At 48.4% G+C, this 22,192-nt stretch overlaps 1 protein-coding gene across 1 annotated transcript; it reads left to right on the forward strand.

The window, feature by feature from the left end:
- Positions 1 to 456: 456 nt before the first annotated feature.
- IL3RA (interleukin 3 receptor subunit alpha) lies at positions 457 to 21,781 on the forward strand (the record flags this gene model as incomplete). Its single annotated transcript, XM_079727209.1, has 11 exons — positions 457 to 520; positions 8,474 to 8,616; positions 11,311 to 11,425; positions 12,748 to 12,880; positions 12,968 to 13,146; positions 15,269 to 15,387; positions 17,857 to 17,883; positions 19,572 to 19,692; positions 20,305 to 20,401; positions 21,343 to 21,424; positions 21,701 to 21,781. 11 exons carry the CDS (start codon positions 457 to 459, stop codon positions 21,779 to 21,781), a joined length of 1,161 nt encoding a protein of 386 aa, XP_079583335.1.
- Between the last annotated feature and the right edge of the window lie 411 nt (positions 21,782 to 22,192).

A 22,192-nucleotide genomic window follows, 5' to 3' on the forward strand; every position in this document is an offset into this window, starting at 1 on the left:
GTGCACACACACAGAGACACACGTATGCATACACAGCACACACAGAGACGCACAAACACATGTAATGTGTGCAGACATGCATGCATATGCATATAGAGACATGCAGTGCACACAGATGCGTATACAAGATGCAGAGATATACACAGATACACACGTGCACACCTATGCATACATAGTGCACGGACACATAAACACAAGTAATATGTGCAGACACATGCATACACATGCACACAGGCATTCAGTATACACGGATGCATACACACGTGCACACACGCATATGCACACATGCACACACACGTGCACACGCACGGGAGGCTCTCCTCCCAGAAGCAGCTCCCTGCCCTCTGAGCAAGACACCCCCTGGGGGGCTCAGCTCCCTCCCTGCAGCCACCCCATGTGGCCACTGTCTCTTCTCCTCCAGCTGGCGCCCACCCTCCTGTGGGAGCTGCCTTGGCCATGGCTTTCGTCTGGCTGGCGGTGTTCCTGGTGCCCGTCTCCAGCCTGCTGCCACCGGACCACGGTAGGAAAAGCCGGAGGAAAACTACGTATGGTCTGTGGGTCCCTGGGGCTGTGTTATTTTTCAGTGAAACTGTTTACGTTGGGGTCACAGTCGAGCCACTCGGCTGCCATAAGAAATAGTGCAGACACCTCCCATGTAGCCTTCCCCTCAGTCACCCCGGCGGGTTCATCTTGCAAAACTGGTACCTCACAGACAGGATGTTCATCCTGATACGGTCAAGACACTACATCCAGAGCTCTTGGTGTAGCTAGGGCGCTGGGACCCATCAGTTTTCCTGGATTTATCGTCACCCTCTCTCTGGGTCAGAAGAACCCCGAGCAGACATTAGGGCGATGGGCTGAGCTCTGTCCTTCCCAGATTCATGCACTCAAGTCCTAACGAACAGAACCTGTCAATGGGAGTTACTTGGAAATAGGGTCTTTACAGACGTCCCTGAGTTCAGATGAGGTCATGTGGGTGGATCCCCGTCCAGAACAATGCGTGTCCTTATCAGGAGGGGAGATTTGGACCCAGGCATGGACACAGGGAGAAGCCAGGTGGCGATAGAGGAGAGATTGGGGTGCAGGAACAAGTGCAGGAACGCCTAGGACTGGGGTGGCGCAGCCCCCAGAAGCTGCAGAGGTTCTCCAGCTGGAAGGGATTCTCCCCCTGAGCCTCTGGGAGGAACCAATCCTATAGCATCCTGGCCTCCGGGACTGGGAGATATAAATCCAGGTGTCATAAGAGATGCGTCGTCTGGAGCTTGGACAGGCAGATGAGCAACGCGTAAGATGCGTTTGGGGCAACTCCATCCTGTTTTTCTCGCGTTCGTAACGGAGATTTATGGGGGATAGGGTGCAAACCAGGGTGTCCGTGGCGTCCAGGAAGTTCCCACCATCTTCAAGCACAATGGTGATGGATAGGAAACAATTCACGACGTGATAGTGAAGTTCGACCGTGACACGCGTTAGGAGGCGAAAAGACAGTGATATAGATGCTGAAGCTGCCGTGCCCGCCTCTGACTGCCAGTGTCCGGCTGACTTCGGGTGACAGGTGTGGCTGGGAGAGAATATCCCAGGTGGGGCGGGGTGCTGAGCCAGTCTGCTGCTGGTGGAGAGCGCCCACGACCAGGTATCAGAACCCCCAAGGGGAGCCACGCCCTCGGCCCCGGGGTACGGAGAGTCTACGTTTCCTGGGCGCCCAGTAGTGAGGGCACCCAACTCGGGGTGCAAAGACCGGGATGCTTACAGGAGTACAAGAGATATGGTGCCCTCCAGGCGGGCATGCTGCCTTGGGGAGGGTCTGCAGAGAAGCCCCTCCCATCAGGGCTTCGCTGAGTGACCAGTGGACCCGGGACGGTGACCAAGCCTCCTGTCCAGCTCGCACAATGCGCACATGTGGACCAGAGCTTCAGGCAACGGGAGCGGAGCTGGTTCCCCCTCACCATGGGTGCTGGGTGCTTGCAGCAGGCACGGTGCCCTGCCGTGACGGCCACAGCATTGCCTAAGCACGAGAAGTTCCTTCCTTCCTCAAAGAGTCGTGGAGTTCAGATGGTGTGAGTGTGTGTGCGTGCGTGCGTGTGTGTGTGTGTGTGTGTGTGTGTGTGTGTTGGGGCATAGGTATCGTTCTTCTGGGGACTGCTGGCTTACTCAGCTCAGGCTGCCTTAACAAAATACCATAGTCGGGAGGACTTAAGTGACATACATTTATTTACCCCAGTCCTGGACACCAGATGTCTGAGGTCAAGCTGTCCCAGGGCTGCGCTCCCTCCAGAGGCTCCCGGGGAGGGTCCTTCCTGCCTCTTCCAGCTTCTGGGGGCTCAGGCGTCCCTGGGCTTGTGGCCGCCTCCCTCCTGTCTTCACAGGGGGTTCTCCCCGGGTGTGTCCCTGTACCCAAGTTTCACCTCTTCATAAGGACACCAGTTGGATTGGGTCAGGGCCACAGTATGGCAGTGGGACCTCATCTTAATTAATTACATCTGCACTCACCCTATTTCTAGCTAAGGTCCCATTCTGAGGTTAGGACTGCAGCATGATTTGGGGAGGGCTGGGGAAAGGACACAGCTCAGTCCATCCCAGGTGGCTCTGTTCCACGTACAGACCCGGGATCCTTACATACGGATGGACCCGGGAAGCTCCATCATCTCCTTGGAGGAGTTTGTAGAAGGATCACACGGGAGTTTTTAGAGGTCTGAGCTAAAAGGACCACACATTGCTTCTGTCCATTTCCTGGACTCCAAGTCAGTCACGTGGCCGCACCTGGTGACCAGAGGGGCCGGGAGATGTGGGAGGTCTGGGAGGGGAGGGGGCTTTCTCCACGTCTGAGGCTCCCACCGCCGCCTCCTGTCTTTGTCTGCCCCTCTTGTTCTGGGCTGAGGCCGCTGCCACCTTTGTGGTGACTTCAGGCCCATGGGTATTCTGGGGTCACTGACCACAGGCAGGAAGTGAGTAGCTTTCTAGGAGCCAAAAGCTGAAGGAAGCAGTCAGCATGTTGTACAGTTCTAACATCTCCCCCCAAAGCGCCCTAAAACTACAACGTTGGTCAAAGTGCATTAGAGGGGCCGTGGGTACAGGACACCATGGAATAGAAGCGTTGAAACCAGACACCTTGTCTTGTTCGAATCATACGAAGAAGTGGTTAGTCTTTCCCTACTGAGTCTGAATTAGCGCCAGGATTTTCATAGATTTATCAGGGGAAGGATGTTTTCGTCCATGTCTAGTTTGCTGAGAGTTTTTAATCCCAAAGGGGTGTTAAACATTGTCAAAATGTTTTCCTGCTTCTATTGAGAAGATCACCAGTTTTCTGTTAAAGGGCCAAATTATAGTGATGGTTAAAATAACCTTGCATTCCTGGAGTAAATCTCTTGAGTCAGGAGGCGTTACCACTTTTATACTTTACCTGATTTTATGTGCTAGTATTCTGTGAAGGAATTTTGTGTCTAGGAGTATAAGGCGTATTGGGCTTCAGTTTACTTTTAATGTTTTGATTTTGGTATCGGGATAAAGCTGCCCTCATAAAGTGAGTCAGAACATGTTTCCCGCCTTTCCTCTGTTTTTGGAAAGTTTGTGCACATTGTTACTATTTCTTTTTTAAATTGTTGGTGGAATTCAGCCGCAAAGCCATCTGTGCCTGATGCTTTCTTTTGGGGACGCTTTTTCATTACATATTCTATTCCTTTAATACTTAACAGGATTATTCAGGTTTGCTACTTATGTCAGTACTGCTAATGTGTGTCTTTCAAGAAGTTGGTTCATGTCATACATTGTTGAAGGTATTGGCATAACTTTTGTTCAGATTACCCGCAATTCTTCTTTCAATGTCTTTCAGGATGTGTATCACTGTCCCCTCTTTCATTCCTAAAATTGGTCTTTTTTTTGTTTTTTTCTTGATCGGTGTAGCGAGAGAGAGGCTGTTCAATTATATTGTCTCTTGTATAGAACCAGCTTTTGGTTTCCTTGACAATCTATATAGTTTTTCCACTTTCTTTTTCACTGATTTTTTTTTGTTCCCTTTATTTTTTTTAGGGATTTTGCTTTAGGTTTAATTTCTTTTCAGTTTAATTTGTTCTTCTTTCTCTATCATCTTCATATGGAAACTGATTCTTGAATTTAAACTGTATTCCTAACATAAACATTTAATGTTAAAAATTTCCCTGTAAGCATTGCTGTAGCTGCATCACACTTTTTTCTTTCTTTTTTTTTTTTGCTTTCATTTTCATTCAGTTCAAAATATTTTCTACATTTCCTGTGATTTCTTCTAGGATGCACATGGTAATTTATCAGTATGTCGTTTTGTTTGCAAATATCTGGTGTGTTCCAGATTTTAAAAGACTGATCTTGAATTTAATGAAGAGAGAACTGTAGTCGGAGAATATATACACAGTGAATGATTTAAACCTTTTTAAAAGGACTGACACTCCCCATGCCCGTACGAGGTCTACTCTGATGAATCTTCTGTTTGTAGTTGATAAAAATGTGCATCCTGGGATTTCCCTGGTGGTCCAGTGGTTAGGACTCTGCACTTCCACTGCAGGGGACGCGGGTTCCAGCCCTGGTCAGGGAACTAAGATCCCGCAAGCCGTACGGCTCGCCACACCCCCCCCAAAAAAACCCCAAAAAATGTGCACCCTGCCGTCATCGGTTAGAATGTCCCAACAATGTCAATTAGGTCATATTGTTGATATTTTGTTCAAGTCCTGTATATCCCTTCCGTTTTCTGTCTGTTCTATTAGACAGGGAGGTGGTGCTTATCCTTCATGTATTTTGAAAATGAGTATTGAGAGCACATATATGAGGATGAATTGGCCACTTAATCACTTGACATGGTCCCTTCTTACCCCCGGAAATAAAATCCTGGGATAAAATCCTAGGTTTTCTACAACTGGAGTTTGCATAACATATGCTTTCCTATTATTGCCATTTAAACTATATTGAAAGTACCTTTCTTGCAGACAGCATACCGTGGGGTACTTTTAACATCTAGGCTGAAGCACTTTCCTTCTCACTGGAGTGTTTACACCCTTTGCATGCAATGAACTTATTAATATGATGGGATGTAATTCTACCATTTTGCTATTTGTTTGCTGGTTGTTTTTTTTTTCTTTCAGTTTTTCTTTTTCTTTCGCCCCCTCCTTTCCTGACTTCTTTTCAGTTACTTTTTTAGTGCTTTTTTTGTTTTTGTGTTTTTCTCTACCATTGGCTTTTGGGCTAGCCCTCTTTGTTCCGTGGCTTGTGTGGCTCCTCTGGGATGATTCGTTCAGTACATACTCTCTTCAAATAATGTTATTCTACTTCACATAGAACATAGGAATCTCAAAACAGTATACTTTTACTGCCTGCCTCATCCGTTATGCCCTGTCGCACATGTACTTCTACATCTCTATAAGCCCAGAATACACAAGACAGTATTTTTCTTTTAAAGAATCATCTTTTTAAAACATTAAAAAATGGGAAAGCTTTCCATGTTTGCCTACATTTTTACTGTTTCTGGTATGCTTTTGTTGCATCTCTGCTCATCTTGTTTCCACATTCCTTCGTGAGTTTCCATCTGGTGATTTCTCCTTCAGCCAGAAAAGCCTTTTTTGAAAACATTTCTTACAGACCTGCTCTTCTGGCAAAAAAACAAACAAATAAAAAAATACAAAAAAAAACCTTTCACTTTTTGTTACTATAAAACGTCGTTATATTTCACCTTCCATTTATCGCTAAGATATAAATTCTAGGTTGACCAGGATTTGTACTGTTTTCTTGCAGCATTTGGAGAAGTTATTCTGTTACCTTCTGTCTCCCATTGTTTCTAAACAGAAATCAGCAGAAATTCTTATCTTTGTTCTCTCATAGGTGCTGTGTCTTTTTTCCGTTGGTTTCTTAAGATTTTCTTGATACCACTTTTTAAAAAGGCATTTGAGGATGATGTGTCTTAGCGTTTGTGTTTGTTGGTACGTGTGTGTCTGTGTATCCTAGGTAGGGTTTTTGAGCTTCCTGGGCCTGTAGGTTTATAATTTACATTAAGTTAGGAAAATATTTGGCCATAACTTCTTCAAATATTTTTCTTTGGGGGCTTCAGTGTAGATCATTTCCATTGTCTTCCAGTTTATCCAAGTGACTTTTTTCATCTCAGATGCTATATGTTCTACCTTTAAAAATTCTGTTTGGTTCTTCCTTTATATCTTCCATTCCTCACTGCATAGTGTTCCTGTTTTCCTTCAAGTCCTCTAACATATTTATAGTGGCTGTTTTAATGGACTTCTCTGTTAATTTCATCATCGGCCACTTAGGGGACGATTTCTATGACCTGATATTTCTTCTGGTCACAGCGAACACATTTCTGCTTCTCTGCGTGTCTAGTAATTATTGGGTGCTGGATATTGTGAAGGATGGGTTGGTGAGGGTCTGCTTTGGTTGCCTTCTTTAAAGATGGTGAGTTTTGTTTCAACAGGCCATTCCTTTATTGGTGGGTCACCTTGTTTTGAAGCTTTTTCAAGGTGAGTCACCTTTAGTTTTTTCTCTCCGACAACAAAGGCATGACTCTTCTGGGGTCTTTACTGACTTCTCAGTGTTCAGCAAGGAATCTCCACCTTGTCCCGTTGGATTGCGAATGTCTCCCACCCCAAAATACGCTCTCAGAATTGTTCGTCTTAGTTTTCAGAAAGCCTAAAAATAGTTGATTTATATATTTGGCCCAGTTTTCTAGGGGCTTATGGTGAGAGATACATCTGAGACTACTTTATCATGACTGGAAGAGTATTTCCCACCAACTATAGTTTTTCAGAAGCTCTAGGGTTGAGAACACTATGTCCCTTTTCTTTCAGAGTACTGGACGGTCACGAGTATATTGCAGTGAACACTCTTATGTGTATTTGCATTGATTTTGTTTCATTTTGTCTTTACAGATTTGCTTTTACTTTCTTCTTTTTGCATTAAAGTTCTTTTTTATTTGCGAGCACAAGTGTAATTGGGTGAATAATAACCACTCTAAAGGAGCATAGGTAGATTTTATGGAAAACATAGTGACAGAAAAATCCCTTGTTACGTTATTTAAATATATATGGGCGTATTTATACAAGTATATATAATTTTATATATGTATATTTCATATTAGATTATGAAGATTTTTTAAAATAGTTAAAGTTGTAAAGTTATAAAAATTAAAAACAAACTGAAATGTAATAAAAATACACTAAAACTCATATTTTCTACTGCATCACTCATAGCTGTTTTAATGATATTTACTGTTGTTTTGGAAGAAGTGAATATAAGTTCTGAGGCATAAGAATCCATTAAAAATTACATTTTCACTTGTAAGAAATTTCCCTAGGGAAGTTGTTTTTTAAGGAATAAATTATCCTTATAGTTTAGGAGACCATAATGCCAGAAACCAGGATATTCATAGGGTTTGGTCTTACTTGTCAAACTAAGGTTTTTGATCCTGATAACTGATCACGGTGCTTGCGGTTTATAAACAGTCATTTCTGCGAAATCCTCTAAAGGAGGGGTCACAGATAACAGCTGAAGAAATGTCTGATGGACCTTTATAGCTCTGAGTTGTTGGCCCTATGTGATTGCTTCATGAAGCAAGTCACTGATAAAACACGTGGAATTCTTTGGTCTGCAAACTCTGACCTCCATCCCCACTGACAGCATCATACGAACATATATGTGCTTTGATTACACTTCAAAATGTATTTAGATGTATGCATTTTGGGTGGTTTTCCAAGAAGATGAGAATTCCTCTGGCACTCTGTATAAGAACATAAATATCATTGTGTAATGATCAGGTCTCCTACTTTATGAAAATATATATTCCATTATATATACTTGTATATAAGTTTATATATTTTTATATATTACATCTCATATATGCATGGTATATATTACATTTAGAAATATATTACGTTAAAATTTATATATTTTTAATATATCACATTAAAATTTCTTTTTTTTTTTTTAAGATTTTCTGATGTGGACCACTTTTAAAGTCTTTATTGAATTTGTTACAATACTTCTTCTCTTTTATGTTTTGTTTTTTTGGCCCCGAGGCATGTGGCATCTCAGCTCCCCAACCAGGGATCGAACCCGCACCCCCTACATTGGAAGGCGAAGTCTTAACCACGGGACAGCCAGGGAAGTCCCTACATTAAAATTTCTATTGCAACTTGCAAAGCATTCGGAAATCTCAGTCTGCAGAGCAGACACTGAGCCAACTCTCTAAGCCTGAATTGGTTTTCAGTGAAAACGACCTTCTTTGACCTACATGGTTAAGAAAGGTACATTTCACATCAACGCGGACGGCAGAAGTGATCTGCTTTTCTGACTTTCTCCCCCCATTGTTGGGAGGGTGAGCTGGTGAGCTCACTAAGGTCCTACAGATTCGGGGCCTCTGCCTGCTTCAGGCAACCACTTCTCCGTGTGGAACTCAACTTCCCAAGGGGTCAGTGGGTAGGACAAAGTTTAAGCGTTGTGTGCCTCTCCCCAGACTCTTACCTTATAGACATTTCAGATCCAGACCCACCAGTTAAGAACCTAAGGATGGAGCCAGAAAGAAAAAGATTGACCTGGGACCTCCATGGAAACATTTCCGAAATTATGTGCTTCATCAATTCAAAAGTTTTCACTAAGGTAAACCATCTTCTCTGCACTTAGCATCACAGAGACACGGGTTCTACTCCTGGGCTCAGCTGTGGAATGTGGGGTCCTTTACGGGCACTGCGGCTTGGGGCTCCTGATCTGTAAGACATCCAGAATGGTACCCACCGGAGAGGGTTGGTGTGGAAATGGGCTGAGATACTGCAGGTAGAGAACTGAGCCCAGTTGAAAGTGAGACCTCGGGAAACACTGTCCCCCTCCACCATCCCCTGCCCCCCACTCAAATCCCCTCCTGTATCAGAGGGTTCGGAGGGCGTGAGAACTGTGACACATCTCACGGGAAGGCCGTGGTGAGAATTCCAACCGTTGAGCAGTTTCATGAGAAGGACGCACCTATCAGCGTCCTTGGGAAGAACCTTGGTTCCCTCAAATTACTCCCAACTGAGTACCATCCAAATCACACCCCATGTTAGTCTGCTTGGGCTGCTGCCGTAACACAGCACCACACACGGGGCGGCTTAAACAACAGACATGTATCTCTCCCAGTCCTGGAGGCTGGAATCTGAGATCCAGGTGTGGGCAGGGCTAGTCCCTCCCAAGGCCTCTCTCCTGGGCCTGTAGACGGCCATCTCCTCCCTGTGTCCTCACGTGGTCGTCCCTCTGTGTGTGTCTGGGTCCTGATCTCCTCTTCTTACAAGGACAGCAGTCCTATGGGATCAGGACCCACCCTAGTGACCTCATTTTACCTTCATTCCCTCTTTAAAGACCCCCAACTCCAAATACATTTCCATTAAGGGTTTGGATTTCAATATATGAGGTTTTTTTTGGGGGGGGGTGGTTAGGGCACAATCCAGTTCATGATAAAAACCCCTATGGGATTTTAATGGAGCTTGGCCAGTTGACCCTAAACTCTATCTGCAAGAACAAATGTTGCAGAAGAACCAAGAAATTTTTTTTTAATTAATTAATTTAGTTACTTTTGGCTGCATTCAGTCTTCGTTGCTGCGCGTGGGCTTTCTCTAGTTGCGGCGAGCGGGGGCTACTCTTCATTGCAGTGCATGGGCTTCTCATTGCGGTGGCTTCTCTTCTTGCAAAGCACGGGCTCTAGGCACACGGGCTTCAGTAGTTGTGGCGCACGGGCTTAGTTGCTCGCAGCATGTGGGATCTTCCCGGACCAGGGCTCGAACCCGTGTCCCCTGAATTGGCAGGCGGATTCTTAACCACTGAGCCACCGGGGAAGCCCAGAACCAAGAAATTTTGATAAGGAAGGCTAGCGATTAAGAACTTGCCCTCCCAAGTATCAAAATGTACTAAGAAGCTACCATCATCCAAAGAGAGGTATTGGCTTGAAAGGGGTGGTGTGGATTAAAGGAACACAACAATCCAAAAACAGAAACAGGCATTTGGGGGAATTTTCTACATCATTAAGAAAATAGTTCTGATCAGTGGAGAAATGACAGTCTATAGAAGAAACGGTACTTGCCTAGTTTCCAGAGGGACTAAAATTGAGGACTTCCCTGGTGGTCCAGTGGGTAAAGCTCCATGCTTTCAATGCCGGCGGCCCGGGTTTGATCCCTGGTCGGGGAACTAGATCCCACATGCCGCAACTAAAGATCCCTCACACCGCAACGAAGATCCCACGTGCCTCAGCTAAGACCCAGCGCAGCCAGAATAAATAAATAAATAGGACTAAAGTTAAGTTGGATGATTCCTTCACACACGACATCAATAGAAATCAAATATATTAAATACCTATTTAAATGTATGTATATTAAATATATAAAATATCTAGCTATTTTTCTAACGGCTGAAGTAGAAGCCAATATAGCGGACAATTTCAAAATATGGGACCCTCTTGAGATTCCCTCGTATGCTGTATCTGCATCCTTGGGTGGCGGTGACCACAGTTTGCTCCCTTGAGGACAAGGACCACTCAATTCTCAAACCTTCTTTTTGCTTCTCAAATTTTCCTGCCTCTTTTCCTGTTTTTTGGGGTTTTTTTTGTTTTCAAATCAAAGCAATACCTGCACAGAGTTTAAAGAGGAAAATAGTCGTACGGGGTTCGTTATGACAAAATAGCAACTTTTCAGTGAGACATCACTTTTTCCCTTTTTACACCTGATGCTGTTGTTCTAGACCTCTGCATCTCTCTATAACACACATTCTTGATTCATTCAGTTTAGCCAAAATGTGTTGATTTTTCTCCTAAGTGACCCCCAACTCACCTCCCCAGCAGTTGCCATCCTCAGCTCACACTCTCTCCTCTCTCGACAAATATTCAGTTTATTATAACCACATAAACACTGTTCACACCTGAGCCATGTGGTTAATGGGGATTTTTCTTTCCTTTCTTATACAAATGTTCGTTTCTCCTAAATTTAATAATTTCCGTTTCCTTAAGGTTTTATCTGTTTGCCCAGTTTGTCCATCACTACGTTACCATCACATTCTTGGCCCAATGGCTAAATATCGTCTCAAACTATCAAGGCATTCTGCCAGCTCTGTCTTAGAACCTTCTAGGATATTTTTTCCTTTTAGTGAGTGACTTCCTCATTTTCATCTCCCTCTCCCTGTCTCTCTCTCTGCATGAATACCGAGACTTCGGCTTTGGATGTTGAGGAAAACTGAAGAAAACCTATAGTTCTCTTTCTTTCTTTCTTTCTTTTTTTAATCTAAAGTCTCAGTGTCTTATTAGTTCTCCCCTAATTATTGCTCGATCTCCCTCAGGCACGGAAAAGCACGTATTGCAGTATTCCTGACTTGTCATGCCAAGCTACAAACTACAGCATCAAGGTGACCAAAGGTCAACCATTCTCCACGTGGATTCAGTATCCTAGTCAAGGTGAGGGGAAGATGCTCTTTCGGGGTTTCCTTTGCTTTCAGTCATCCGTTAGTGCTCTGAATACCAAAATAATGGCTTTTCCCTTGGATGGGTATCCAGGGACATAGCTTCGTGGAAAAAAGACCATCTCGGAGGGTCTCCTGCAATTTCATGCACGGCACCTGCCTGAATGAACAGAGCTGTAGAAACATAGAGCAGTTTTGTTGTTGTTGTTGTGTTTTGGCTTTTTTGTTTTGTTTTGTATTTTTAGTTTGAGAACAGAGTTTTATCGTTTTCCTTATGCCAAGCAAACAAACTGTCTGATCCCATATACAGTTTGGACAAAGAGAACACCAGTAGCAAGTCTGAACACTTCTTGTGCTCTTTGTCAGGAAGTTCTAATATCACAAAACTGTGCTCTTCTGAGAATGGGAAAACGAGGAAGATAAACTCTGGCTCCAAATTGTTGGAAATGCAGTTAACGTTGTTGGATTTTTCTTTTCCCCTTTCATTAAAAAAAAAATGTCTTTCGTGACCCTAGCTGATCCAGGTTTCATCCAAAATATGTTACTTCTTAAAAATAGGGTTCTGATGGCAACGGACTTTAGCTGAGGAGTAGGCAAAGGGAAAGATAGTAAGAGAAAGATAGTTCCTAAGAGACTGTTGGGCGTTTCTTAGGCTTAGGGTTAGGTGGGCAGGGTTGGAGGCAGGAGGGGTCCGGTGAGGGTATATAGGGTCATGGTGGGGCGGGCCATGGGCGGGGAGCCTTGCAGGGACGGGAGTTGTTACCATTGCAGAAACGGTAAGCGCTACATGGATGTCTCTATTCTTTCTTTCTTTTTTTTTTTTTTTTGCGGTACGCGGGCCTCTCACTGTTGTGGCCTCTCCCGTTGCGGAGCACAGGCTCCGGACGCGCAGGCTCAGCGGCCATGGCTCACGGGCCCAGCCGCTCCACGGCATGTGGGATCTTCCCGGACCGGGGCACGAACCCGTGTCCCCTGCATCGGCAGGCGGACTCTCAACCACTGCGCCACCTGAGAAGCCCCTCTATTATTTCTTAGAACCGCGTGAGAATTCATAAGGATCGCTAAAAAGGGACTCGCTTAAAAAAATTGTTTTTTAATTTTATTGACGTATAGTTGATTTACAACGTTGTGTTAATTTCTGCTGTCCAGCAAAGTGACTCAGTTATACATAAATTTTCTTTTTCATATTCTTTTCCATGATGGTTTATCCCAGGAGATTGAATATAGTTCCCTGGGCTCTACAGTAGGACCTTGGTGTTTATCCGGGACTCAGTTTTTTTGTTTTTTTTTTTTTTCCCCTCTTCTTTGCAAGCCCAGAAGGGAATCCCAGGGCGGCTGCAGAAAACCTGACCTGCTGGGTTCACGACGTGGATTTCCTGACGTGCAGCTGGGCGGTGGGCCGGGAGGCCCCGGGGGACGTGCAGTACAATCTGTACCTGGAGAACCTGGAGTAGGTGTGACCTGGGGCTCGCCGGGGCTCCCCCGGGCTGGAGCGGGGGCTCCAGGGCCGGTCATGACGCAGCCCCACCCCTCACAGCTCCTACGAGAAGTGGCCGTGCTCCCAGTACACAGCAGATGAGCAAGGGACGAACGTCCAGTGCCGTTTTCACAACATCTCTGTGTTGTCCAAGGATCAAACGCGTTTCCTGGTGAACGGCACCAGCAGTGGCTCCAAAATCCCCTGCTCTGAAACGAGCGATAGATTAGCCAAAATCGGTGAGTAAGACGCTGTGACACCTTCTTCGTGTGCCGCACTTGGCTGGGAGATGCTGCGTGCTGTCCTGCAACCGAATACCCCAGACTGGGGGCTTAGATTACACACTTCTCTCCCACAGTCCTGGGGGCTGGGAGTCGGAGCTCGCGGCGTGGGCACGTCAGTTCCTGGCGAGGCCCTCTTCCTGGCTTGCGGGTGGCTCCACGTTTGCTGTGTCCTCACACAGTGGAGAGCGAGCTCTGGTGCCTCTTCCCCCCGCTTCTTTTTTATTCTTATTTCTTACTGGGGTAGAGTTGTTTTACAACGTTGTGTTAGTTTCTGCTGTACCGCGAAGTAGAGTTCCCTGTGCTGTACGGCAGGCTCTCATTCGGTATCTATGTTACACACCTTAGTGTACGTATGTCCGTCCCAATCTCCCAATTCATCCCACACCCCCTTGCTCTGATTATAAGGGTACTGATCCCATCGTGGGGGCCTCACCTTCAGGACCTCATCTAGCCCCGAGTATGTCCCAAAGGCCCGGCCTCCGAAGCCGTCCCACTGGGCGTCAGGGCTTCCGCACGTGAATCTGGGGAGACACAGACACCTAGCTCACAGCAGCTGCTCTGTGTTCCCTGGACCTAAGGAAGCATTTCCAGAACGCACCTAGCAGGCGGCTCTGTACCCCCCATCCACCGAGGACAGCCGCACCGTGAGGCTGGGGGTCTCACACGGGTCGCCCCTCTCCAGGCCCTGTGTTCAAAAATAGCTCAAAAATAGTTGTTCTTTTTGTTTGAATCGATCGACTGCAGGTTTTCAGAACACCAAACCCATCTTAGCAAAGCTCTGTCAATACTTTTTACTTTAAATTAGACCCCCCCTGCCCCCCACATTAGGACAGCTTCAAGCCCCATGAAACCTGGTCCCTCGCCACCCTGGCTGGTCCACGTGTAGCCGGGAAGCATATGAGCGGAGAGGTGGGTGCAAAAGGGGAGACGATGGGGGCCTCCGGTTCAGAAGCCGGGATGGGGCTCCTGCCTTTGTCTGTGGTGTCCCCCCGGCCCGGAGCCAACCTCACTCTGATGCCGCGTCCCTCACACACCAAGCGCCCCTGGGAGAGTGCAGCCCTACACGTGTAGCCCTGCCCGCGACTCCGCACCTGTGCTCCCGCTCCAGCCCTGCTGTCCACGTGGGGTGTCCACAGCCTGGTTCCCAGCAGGGGTGGTGGGGTGATGCCAGCCCCTGTGGCAGTGGGAGTGGAGGTGGCTGGAGGTTTGAGTGCACATCAGTGGGGGGACCCGGGACTGGGGACCACCCCCATGGTGAGCCTGGGTTTCCTGCCAGGGGTCCAGGTGGGATGCTGAGCAGACACCATTGGGGTCCTGGTGGGGGGTCAGACCTGTAGACCTAGACGAGGTCCCTCAGGAAACTGATGGAGCTGGAATCAGGGATTTAGAGCACCCCAGGGAGGGCAAAGGGCGGAGCCCTGGGACAGCCCACAGAGGGCGGCCTGAGGGTCCTGGAGGAGCTGGGTCCCACGCTGGGGCGGGGCGGGCAGGTGAGAAGAAAGCAGGGGATGGGACCCGGTCAGAGTCCAAGTCTGGGGCAGAAGATTCCGGGTGAACTTTTGGGAGTGGAATTGGCGGCCAAGGTCATGGGGGTAGGACTGGCCCCGGGCAGCTCGGGGAGGGGGCCAGGCTGCCCTGGAGGTGGGGTCTGAGCAGAGCCCATTGGTCCAGTGGGCAGGAGGGAGGGAGCTTGCAGCTGCACCGCGCTTTGCTCCCCCTGCTGGAGAAGCGTAGCCCCAGGGACTGGAATCGCGGAGAGGGAAAAGAACAGGGCTGCTCTGAGGGGTGTCCCTGCACAGATGAGAAGAAAGCTTTGCGAGGGCCTCCGAGTAGGTGAGAGGGCCCCCCGGGCCAGGGTCTGACAGCTGGTCCACGGGCTCAGTGACCCTAATCATCCCAACAGCGTTCTCTCACTTATCTCTGTCTCTTGATACTTTTTAACCTTGGAATCACATTGTCCTCTCTTTTCCCCCCTGAGTTTGTAGGAGGCCTGTTTTAAAAGTATCTCGGGTCGGGGGTGGGGGGGATTCTTTTTTGATGTGCTTTACTCATAAAAGTGTTTTTTTTTCTCCCCTAGAGGTCTTAGCTGCTCCCAACATCACTAGCAGGTGGTGTAACCAAAGCTACTCGTTCATGCAGTGGGAAGTGAGGAGTCACCTTAATGATGACTTCAAGTATGAACTGCAGATACAGAAGGTAAACGGCTTCTTGGGTGGGCATCTCTTATACACCTACACCCCCCTGGACTCTGGGGCTTTGGGGGTAGGTGAAACATTCAAAAAAAAAAAAAAGAGGAACTGTAAAATAAATGAGCTTTAGCAAAACTCTAAGTGTTTGGCCGTTTGAATGACACCGCTGACATTGGAAAGGAAGTCAGGATATGGAAGGAAATGCTTGCATATGTTCCGTCAGGTTTGGGGTAGAGGAGGGATGTTTACCTGTCAACACTCAGAAGATACACAACCCTACAGAAAAAGAGCAAAAGGTTGAAACAGCCACTTGGCGAAACTCTCTCTGACCGTATCTCACAGAGCCTGCAATTCCCCTGCGAGAAATGAAACCAGTAGCCCCCAAAGATGGGACCTAAGTGTTTGTAGCACCTACGTGTATAATGGTCCCTAAACAGGACGCGACCCTAGGGAAGGGATGAACAAAATATAGCCACACAGTGGAATCCTATCCGCCAAGAACTGGAGGGTCCCGTGTGTACGTTTAAAAGCGTTGTGAAAGAAACGATTTACACAGGAAAATTCAGGATGCTCTGTAGCGACAGATCTGAGGGCTGGGTCAGGGGTGCAGGGAGGAGGGCATGGAGGAGAAGCTGGAGGGAATTTGGGGGTGATGGACACGTTTCCTGTATTGTGCCGGTTTCGTGCACACGTTTGCCAAAGTCAGCAGATTATATGCTCTGCTGGTGTGCTTTGCTGTACGCAAATCATACCTGAATAAAGCTACTATTAAAAAAATATGCTGGAGATCACCGGTATTCTATACTCAACGGCTGACATAGTTAGTGACTATGTTTATTTTTCTGTGAGTGTTACATTTATTTATACTTTATACTCAACTTTTTCATAAGCCTAAGACTGCTCAAAAAAATGGAGTCAATAGATTAAAAAAAAAGGACCAGCTATTTTTGAGCTAGGTGGTATTTTGTACTTAATTGTCTACTTGTAATTATTTATTGTTTATTTATTTCTGTATTTATTTATACTCAAAAACTGCTTGTACTCATTTTTTCTTTTTTTTATTTTATTGAAGTATAGTTGATTTACTCTGTTGTATTAATTTCTGCTATACAGCAAAGTGATTCAGTTATACCCATATATACATTCTTTTTCATATTATTTTCCATGATGGTTTATCACGGGATATTGAATATAGTTCCCTGTGCTACACAGTAGGACCTTGCTGTTTACTCAATTTTTCTATAAACCCAAAACTATTCAAACAAATCTATTAGTTAAAAAAAGACGGAGCACTTTGAGTCAATCAGTATTTTATACTCAATTATTTACTTATATTTATTACATTTATTTATTATCTATGTTCAATTACTGCTTATACTCAATTTTTCCACAACCTTAAAACTACTCAAAAAATCTATTAATTTAAAAGACCAAATATTTTTGCACTAATCAGCATTTTATACTCAATTATTTACTGACATTTATCTTTTATGTGCATTTACCTGTTTGTGTATATTTATTATTTATATTCATGTTCTGATTATTTCATACTCAACTCTTCTATAAACCTAAAACTGCTCAAAAAACTAGTCCATAAACTAAAAGAAAATGAGTATTTTTGAGCTCATTGGTATTTTTATACTCAATTATTTACTTATATTTATTCATTATGTCAATGTATTTATATACTTATTACTTATACTCAATTACTGCTTATATTCAAGTTTTCTATAAACCCAAAACCACTCAAATAAAGTCAAATCTATTGATTAAAAAGACCAAATATTTCTGAGGTAGTTGGTATTTTATACTCTACAATTTACTTACATTTACTATTGTTCTCTACTGATGTATGTATTATATTTATTATTTAGGCTCAACTAGCGTATGGTCAATTTTTCTGTTAACCAAAACGGCTCAAAAAAATCAAGTCTATCAATTTTATTTTTTTAATAAAAGACCAGGTACTTAAAAGATTTTTTTAAAAATTGAAACATAGTTGATTTACAATGTTGTGTTAGTTTCAGGTCACAGCAAAGTGATTCAGTTATATACACATATTAACTGTATATATATATATATATATATATATATATATATATATATATATATATATATATATATATATTCCAGATTCTTTTCCATTATAAGTTGTTACAAGATAGTGAGTAGAGTTCCCTGTGTTCTACAGTAGGTCCTTGTTATTTATCTATTTTATATATATAGTAGTGTGTGTCCATTAATCCTAAACTCCTAATTTATCCCTCCCCCTCGTACTTTTTAGTTCATCGATATGTTATACCCAGTTACCTCTATTTATTATTTTTGTGTAAAGAAGTATTATTCTATTTATGATTTCTACTCAGTGACTGATTATTTTATCCTCGATTTTTCTGTAAACCTGAAGATGCTCTGACAAATGAGGGCCCTTCTTGGGGATGGGGTCAGGCACCCATGCTCTGCTTTCCTCTTACAGGGTATGGAGCTCGCCTACAAACAGGAGGTGGGTGCCCCCCCGCCCCCGCCCCAATCTGACATCCCAAGCGCAGGTTCCTTATGTCTGTTACTGTCCAGTGACTCGGAGATGAAGCTCCCCAGTCCATAGACCAGATGCCATCACCTGCCTGGTGCTGCCCTAAAGGTCCACCCCCCGGCCCCCAAATCCCTCAGGATGCGGTGGGAGTGTCACCATGCCCTAATTCACTAACTAGCCGCCTCTAACGTGCAGAGGCAGCTGCTTCCGTACCGTAACTGCCGGCCACAGACCCCATGACCCCGTCTCTCCTTTGTCTCTCTGTCTCTGTCTCTGCCTCTTCCTCCCATCTCTGCCTCTGTCTTCCTGGGCTTCTCCTCTGTGTCTGGGTCTCTCCTCTTCTGTGTCTTAGAAGGACCCTCTCACCGGATGTAGGGCCACCCTCCTCCAGGAGGACCTCATCTCAGACCCTTCCCTGCATCATGTCTGCAAAGACCCTTTGTCCGTGTGAGATCCCATTCATGGGTACCAGCTGTTAGAATATGAACTTATCCATCGTTTTAGGGGAGACGATTCAAATCAACACTAGATATTGTGTGTGTGTACATACAGAGGACCACACAGTGTGGGCAACAGAACTTCATTCTCCCCCAGTCCTGGGGACCAGACGTCTGAGTGAGATAAAAGTGTCCCAGGGCTGAGTTCCCTCTGGAGGCTCCGGAGAGGGTCCTTCCGGCCTCTTCCAGCTTCTCTGGGCTTGTGGCCGCGTCCCTCCCGTCTCTGCCTTTTCCTGCCATCTCTGCCTCTGTCTTCCCAGGGCTTCTCCTCTGTGTCTGTGTCTCTCCTCTTCTGTCTTTTAGAAGGACCCTGTCATTGGATGTAGAGCTACCCTCATTGAGGAGGACCACTGCATCACATCTGCAAAGACCCTGTTTCCAAATAAGTTCCCAGGTTCTGGGGGGACGAATCTTCTTGGGGGGACCCCACTGAATGTTCTACGGGCTCCATTCACTGCCTGACACCCGAGATGCCACCACTCTTCTTGACCTCACCGGCGGTGGCCACCACGGATGCTGACCTTCTAGTGATTAGAAAGAATATTTTTGTTTGGATGCCAAGAGCCTGGGCTGAGACGCAAAGGGAGCTTGAGGTTCCAGGCCCCTCTGAGCACCAGGCACCTTCCTGTCTCCCAAGGGGGGCTGGCCGGGCTCTCTCTTGGGCGGCTGTCTTAGTTCCCTGGGGCAGCCGTAAAAACGACCCTAGACTGGGTGACTGAGAACCACAGACATTCACCCTCCCCCAGTTCTGCAGACCAGAAGCCTGAGGTCAAGGTGTCCCAGGGCCGCGCTCCCTCCAGAGGCTCCAGGGGAGGGTCCTTCCTGCCTCTTCCAGCTTCTGGGGGCTCCAGGCATCCCCAAGCTTGTGGCCATATCCACAAGGCGTCTCCTTGTGTGTATGCATGTGTCTGTCTCCGAGTTTCCCCTCTTTATAAGGACACCAGTCATAGTGGCTAGGGGTCCACTGTACCCTATCCGACCTCCTCTTAACTCATCACATCTGCATCAACCCTATTTCCAAATAAAGTCGCCTTCTGAGACGCTGAGTGTTAGGACCCCAACACGTGAATGTGGGGAGGACCCACTCAACCCCGTGAAGGCCCCGTTCTTCCGCCACGGACCAGGAATGGACTTTCCCCTCTACTTTCTTTTAAACTGCAGACCTATAAAGCCTTCTTGGAGCTGAACAATCCTGGGACCTACACGGTGCAAGTAAGGGCCAGGGATGCCACCTTCTCCCATTACAAACCTTGGGGCCCGTGGAGTGTCCCCCAACACTTCGGTGAGTGGGAGGGTCCCTCCTGTCTCTTCCAGCTTCTGGGGGCTCCAGACGTCCCTGGGCTTGTGACCGCCTCCCTCCCGTCTCTGATGGACTCTGTGTGTCCACGCTGTTCATGGAGCTGCGCTGGGCGCGCGGAGACGGCTATCGCCAGCACTCTGAGTTACAAGACAAACCTTTTAATGCAGTTAAAAAAAATCGAAATTGAGGTGAAACATCCATGATGTTTAATCCATATATTAAATTCAAGAACTAAGGCAGCGCGCACCCAGGACGCAGCGCGGCAGGGAGGGAGGGAGGTGGGGAACAGACCAACCTCGGCCCGGCCCCTCCCAATAGGCGAGGCTGACACCCCGTTCCCCCCGCCCGCGACCCGAATTGATCCGAGGGGTCGGGGCTACCAGACCCCAACTCCAAGTGTCGGTCGGTGGTCGGGGAGTATCGGGATTCTGGCGACTTGGGAGGGATTCCCGCGGGGCCCGGCCCGGTGCGCAGGTGGCCGCTGTCCACAGGTGGACGGCGCTCCTGGACGCGCCCCCCGCCCCCAGTGCCGGCCACCTCCTCCCCGAGCCCCCGGGGAGGTGCCGACCGACGCGTCCCGCCCCTCTTCCCTAGTGTGTGAGGAGGGCGCGCGCCTCCCCGTCTGGCTGACGTCTTTGCTGATCGCGCTGGGGACGCTGCTGGCTATGGGGCTCGTGCTCCGGTTTTGCAGGTGAGCCCGCAGGCCCCTGGTTTGCGCGGTCGTTTTCTGGAGCGCGATCCGCAGGCCACGCAGCCCGCGCTGCCCACTCTCCGCTGCCCCCGCCCAGCGCGCCCGCCGGTCGCAGGCCACCGCCTCTCGTCGCCCCACCGGTCTTTTCCCAACCAGACCCTGGTTTCTGCCATCTGGTCCCTGCCGCCCGCGGAACCCAAGGAGTCGGGTCCCCCGTGCAGCACCCTGCGGGCCCCTCCCTCCCCAGCACCTGTGCGGGGTCTGCAGTCAGACTGCCCTGCTGGTCCCCACATGCCCGCGCTGTTCGCTCCCTCACACCTCATCCCGACGCACCCCACTCCACCCGCCCCCCCAGGACGGGGCTCCGGGACCCCTCCCCAGCCCGGCAGGCAGCAGGCGCGCGGCAGCGTCAACGAGGCCGGTTGCGGTCCCTTCCACTGGGACCTGCGCGCTGAGCCGAAAGGGTGTGCCCGGCACAGGCCCCGCCCAGACCTGCGCCCCACCCCACCGCCCCGCCTCACCCCCCAGCCCCGAGCGCCGGCTCCCGCCTCGTCTGTCTGCTGGCTTCACGCCCACCCCACCCAGCCGCTTCAGGCTGAGCCGCCCGGCCCAGGGGCTTGGTTTGGGAGCGGATGGGATACCGCCCCAGGGAGGGGACCACCGGCTCCGCGCGGAGGCTGTGGGGAGGGGGAGGTTGCCATGGTGATAGGATGGGGTCTCGGGAGAGGCGACGTGGTGGGTGCGGTGCGGCTGACCGAGCAGATGCAGCTCTGCTAGGGCTCCGCTTTCGCATTCCCGCACGTCTCCTGCAGGGACCCCTCCCAAAGGAGGCTGGAGTCCTGCTCCATCGGGGCCTCGCTGGGGTCCTCTAGTGGACGCCGCGTCTCCCCTGCGCTGGTGGGTGCGGGTTTCAGAACCGGTGTCTCTCTCTCTCCTCCGAGGTTCTCGGTGATGCAGAAGCTGTTCCCTCCCATCCCTCACATCAAAGACCATATCAATGGCAAACTTCAGAACGGAAGGACGGTACGTGGTGGCTCCCGCCGGGGGACACATCTGGGGCCAGGTGCCCGCAGCCCCGCCCAGGGAGCTGGCCCTGGAGGGTGGCCTGGGACGCGATGGGCAGGGGAGGAGCCTGCTCCGGTCCTGTGACACGGGCGGTCACCCCGAGGTGCGGGTGCGGGAGCCCCTGGGGAGCCTCCCGCGAGGTGTGCTGTGTGCTGGCCCAGCCCCCGTGGCTTTCCAGGGTGCACTTGCCCCCGCTGTGGCTCTGCCACTCACCTCGCCTCCCTCACCCCGCAGATGACCTGGCACCCCGACCGAGACAGCCAGGAGGAGTGTCCAGTGGTCGAGGTGCATGTTCTGGGGGAAACACGAAGCTGATGCAGAGGCCCGGTTTTCCGCCAGGCAGAGGGCGCACAGCCTGGTCATGGCAGGTCGTGGATGTTTCCAGCGGGGTCAGGGATGCGCAAGCCTGGTGCAATGGACACGGGGTCGCCTCCAGGAAGAAAGGACAAAACGCGTGTTGGGCTCATGTCTCGAATACAGGGCTGTTTTCCTCATCCGTGGCCCCCGGAAGTGGGGGTCACCCCCCAACGCCGCTGAGACCCACTTTCCAGCCTCCTGGACTTGGCTGGTGCTCACATGTCCACTGCGTTTGCTCCTTCCCAAGTCCGTTAAGGGGCCCTGCCTGCCTGGTTTCTCTGTCTTTAACTGAACTTTGTTTTCTTGCTGCATTTCCCCTTTGTAAGCCCCTTAATTCACTTGCGTGACAACGCGGGGCCGGGGGGCAGT

The sequence above is a fragment of the Hyperoodon ampullatus genome (assembly GCF_949752795.1).
Source record: "Hyperoodon ampullatus genome assembly, chromosome: X".
In the NCBI taxonomy this organism is placed as follows: Eukaryota; Metazoa; Chordata; class Mammalia; order Artiodactyla; family Ziphiidae; genus Hyperoodon; species Hyperoodon ampullatus.